The 4,022-nt window shown below is 45.7% G+C and overlaps 1 protein-coding gene across 1 annotated transcript in view; it reads left to right on the top strand.

Annotated features, from left to right (window-relative positions):
- The window catches only part of fam171b (family with sequence similarity 171 member B), a 12,044-nt gene extending 9,085 nt beyond the window's left edge, over positions 1–2,959 (top strand). Inside the window, exon 8 of the mRNA XM_005742225.1 lies at positions 314–2,959. Coding sequence (XP_005742282.1) covers positions 314–1,634 — 1,321 coding nt within the window. The 3' untranslated portion in view covers positions 1,635–2,959. The remainder of the gene's footprint in view (positions 1–313) is intronic.
- The last annotated feature ends 1,063 nt before the right edge of the window (positions 2,960–4,022 follow it).

The following is a 4,022-nucleotide window of genomic DNA, read 5'->3' as shown; positions in this document are numbered from 1 at the left end:
ATTAGAGATAGGTTGATCATATTTAAGATCGAAGAATTAATTAATGGCAGGACTTCTTTGAGCAGTTTTGTAGGAATGGGGTCTAAAAGACAGATTACAATGTTTGTTGCAACTTTAGCAATATCTTCTGCCAGAGTTATGCTAACTCTCAAGAGCTGCTTAACAAGTAAATGTGCTACTCTGTGTTCAGCTTTGATAGGCTGTTAGTAATGAAATAGTGAAACAGTTCCTACTTTAAAGGTTCTATGAGTGAGTCTGAAAAGCCTGTAGACCAAAGCTTGTCCTGCTTAACTTTTGCTTCTCCCATGTACAGAGGTTCTTATCGAGAGCCCAGGAGGAGGAGAGCACGTTTTTCCAAATTGACGGTTGTAAAGAAAGACCAAACCACCTCCACCCACATGGAAGAGGGCTTGTTGTTCCGATCTGGCGACAACAGCCTCGCCACCTGCAGCATCCAGTGCGAACCGTCATCTACTCCAAGGCACAAAGCCAACTATAACATCTATGTGGAGGATCCAGGGACTCGTGCCACGGCACCGCTTTATGAGAACATCACTCCAGATCGGATGAAGGGTCCTCAGCCGCCACCTCACTACATCAACAGTGAGGAGGTGTCTCGATTAAGGGAGAAGTCGGAGCAGAACCGGGCCAACATCAACTGCGACAACTTCTTTCAGGATAAGCTGGTCCATATCTACAACCAGCCAGTGGCCATTATTCCCGCTCCCGAGCTCTTCAGTGCTCAGGAGCAGCAGCTACCAGGCTGCAAGTCCGCCACCTTCCCCCGCAACGGAAGTGAGTATGATGCTCACTCAGAGCCTGCAAGTAAAGACAGCTACACCCAGACACTACCCAAAGTTCCTCACCACCACTCACAAGGTGGGAGCAGCCCACAGCAGAGTAGCCAAGATGATCCCCAGCCTCTGGAGACACCCCCTCAGGGGCAAGGCCCTAACAGTGTGTGGGGACGCTACAGTAACCTCCTTGAATCCTCCGTCTCTGTGCCTGGGACTCTTAATGAGGCAGCTGGCATGGAGGGCTTCAACACCGGGCACGGCGTGCCCAGTGAGTTGCAGGGGATTTCAGAGCGCACCTTGCTGGAGCTGACACGTGGCAAGTCCTCGTCGTCTCACCCCAGAGCCTGGTTTGTCTCCTTAGACGGGAAGCCAGCAGCGCAGGTCCGCCACTCCATCATTGAGCTCCAGAGCCACCACCGCCCGCCAAGCAGCAACGACACCAGCCTGGACTCAGGGGTGGACATGAACGAGCCTCAGCAAAGCATCCGCGAGACGGAGCGTGACCGACCTTCTATCAGGGCTTCTTCCCTGCCGCACCACAGCCGTGGCGGGCGGTACGGCGAAGAGCAGGACCTGAGCAGCAGTGAGAGCGGCACCACTGCTACCTGCACACCAGAGGACCCGTCCCTGAGGAACATTTTAGATGGGAGCAGTGGGGCCATTCCAAATATTCCTGAAGAGCGTGATGGGATGGATACATCCAGCGCTCAGGAGGACAGTGAATCAAGAGGTACACCACCTCCCCGGCGCCTGAGGAAGGTTAGGGAGAAGGGGAAGACGGAAAAGAGGAGCGCCAAGCACATCCGGGAGGGCAGACCTCTGACCAAGAGAAGCTAAAGCTTCTCAGGCTCATTTCCCCACCCATCAGTGCTTCAGTTAAAATCCAAATTAAGTAATTCATATGAGTTTGTGTTCACACAGGCATTGTTGTTGTTGAGTTCTGTGATTGTACAACTTTGCCAAAGAATGCATAAGCTAGCTCAAGAAATGAATCAGCATCTGTGTCACGTTATGTAGCTGCTGTTAAGACGAGTTTGTGCACCGTGTTCTCTCATTCTCCCAAATCTGACGATCACCAGCGAGATTCCTCACAGCAGATGTCCGTGTGAACACGATGTCCCACAGTATCCGGTTCTGGCATTATAGAGGGTGCCTTCTTACTGCCTGTAATCGTTAAATAGGGTTACGCAAAGGTGGTGTGTTTCGATATTTAGTATAAAAAAAATCTGGTGAGTTTGCAGGATGGACACAGATACAGGTCAATGTGTAGTGCACTTATCCTCACCATAAATGCCTGCTGTATATTAAATAAGACGAAGAAGCTTTCCCAGTCCGCAGCACTCACATCTCGCTTTGTATCCTACTGCCTCATTCCACCATAAATGACGCTCTGGGATTTGTTAACTAAACTGAGTGTAAGTAAAAGGAAAACGAGCTTCAGCTTTCCAACTTTTGACTGACTCCAGAACCTTTGGATTGAAATTTTGATGTACATTGTAAAGCAAAGCAAAGCTGCCATTTTGAAGTTCATGTCTGAAGTTTAAGGTTTTTAGCCTACATCTGTTTTTGAATGCATGAAAATGAATGTTTTCACCGTGCGTATGAATATATGTGCATTTTACCGTTAACAGCAATTCATCATAGATTACTTAGAGACTGAATTGTTTTCCCATTTATTTCCATTTACAGTTGTCCACATTTATTTGTATGACAAAACGTGTCAAGACTTGTTTAACGGGATTCGTAAGAGCCCAAAGAATTAGATTAACTATTGGAAACAATCAGTGGTACAGTTGCTACTTTTCTTTGAGGGATACTGTTATAAATATGCTGTTGTCACACAGTGGACAAAGTGGACTTATTGTGCTACCTATTAGGTTTTAATTGATGAGGTCAGTGTATGTCTAAGTAACCTCTGCAAGGAAAAGTGCTGGCTTCAGTCTACTTTAAATACTTGCTTTCAGACAGTTTTTTCTGCTGTTGGCTCTGGATGATGTCAGAGAGTGGGGCTGTCTTTGCCCCACCCACTTGTTGTTCAAATCCTCTGTTTGTTAGTGGAAGCCATTTAGAAGACAAATAGTCTAAGATAGGCTACTCCAGGGCTCAGTATAAGGAATATTTATTATTTTGATTAGGGCTGGGCGATATTACCCAAAATTCATATCTCGATATTTTTTAGCTGGATGGCGATATAAGATATATATCTCGATTTTTTTTTTTAAAGCCATAAGTTAAGAACAAAAAGAGAGTTCCTAGTCACACTGTGTCCCAGATGTCACATGGGCATTTTCTTTACATACAGAGTAGATGTACATGAAGATTTACTCAAAAATAAATTATCAGCATTTATTAAATAATCATGGTCCATAAATAAAAGAAAACAATGTTGTTTTTGTGCATAACGAAAAGCTCACAATTGTGCAGTCAAAATGTAAACTAATAGACGCTGAGCGTAATAACAAAGAGACAGATTTCACAGCTGCACCACTTCTCTGAACAGGTGCCATTTGTGGTCCTTATACACACACAGTACGGTAATATTACGTTGAAGCACAGTACGTATCACTCCGCGAGGCGGCTCCATCAAGCGGTGCAGCTCCGTAGCTTACCAAAGTCGAACTAAAACATTTTTTGACAGATTGCTGAGCGCTGTGTACCACATAAAATCGGTTCGCGGTCAGTAAGCACAACCAGAATTCATACATAAGGCGCACTGTCGATTTTGGAGAAAATGAAAGGATTTTAGGCCGTGCAGCCCCTCCTGGCTGCATGTCGTTAGCGCGGTTAGCTCGTTAGCGCGGTTAGCTCGCTAACACGTTGACACCGTCCAGCCCCACGCACGGGGCGATCCGAGGTAACTCGCTAACGGAGATTTTCCTCTTTCATCTTGTCATTGCCTGCAGGTAAAGCTATGGGGGAGGGGGAGTTGTGTTCAGTGAAGGAGTGGCGAGGCCGAGTAACGTTGCGTAGAGACATAAGTGGACGAAAGAGAGGCAAACCTGCGGCTCCACAAGTATAATTATAACGTAACATAGACTATATCGATATAAACGATATTGTCACATCTTATATCTCGTATGAAAATATATCGATATTTTTAAAAAACTCGATATATCGCCCAGCCCTAATTTTGATCCTTGAATAATGCAAAGCTACTCCAGTAGAGTCCAAGAATAACAACATGGAGATGGTAACAAGCATAGCAAGTTCTCTGTAACTGGAAGA

This window comes from Pundamilia nyererei, unplaced genomic scaffold (genome assembly GCF_000239375.1).
Source record: "Pundamilia nyererei isolate P.nyererei 1_Seehausen unplaced genomic scaffold, PunNye1.0 scaffold00118, whole genome shotgun sequence".
Classification (NCBI taxonomy): domain Eukaryota; kingdom Metazoa; phylum Chordata; class Actinopteri; order Cichliformes; family Cichlidae; genus Pundamilia; species Pundamilia nyererei.
The sequence above is the reverse complement of the archived record's forward strand: the minus strand, read 5'-3'. Positions and strand labels throughout refer to the sequence as shown.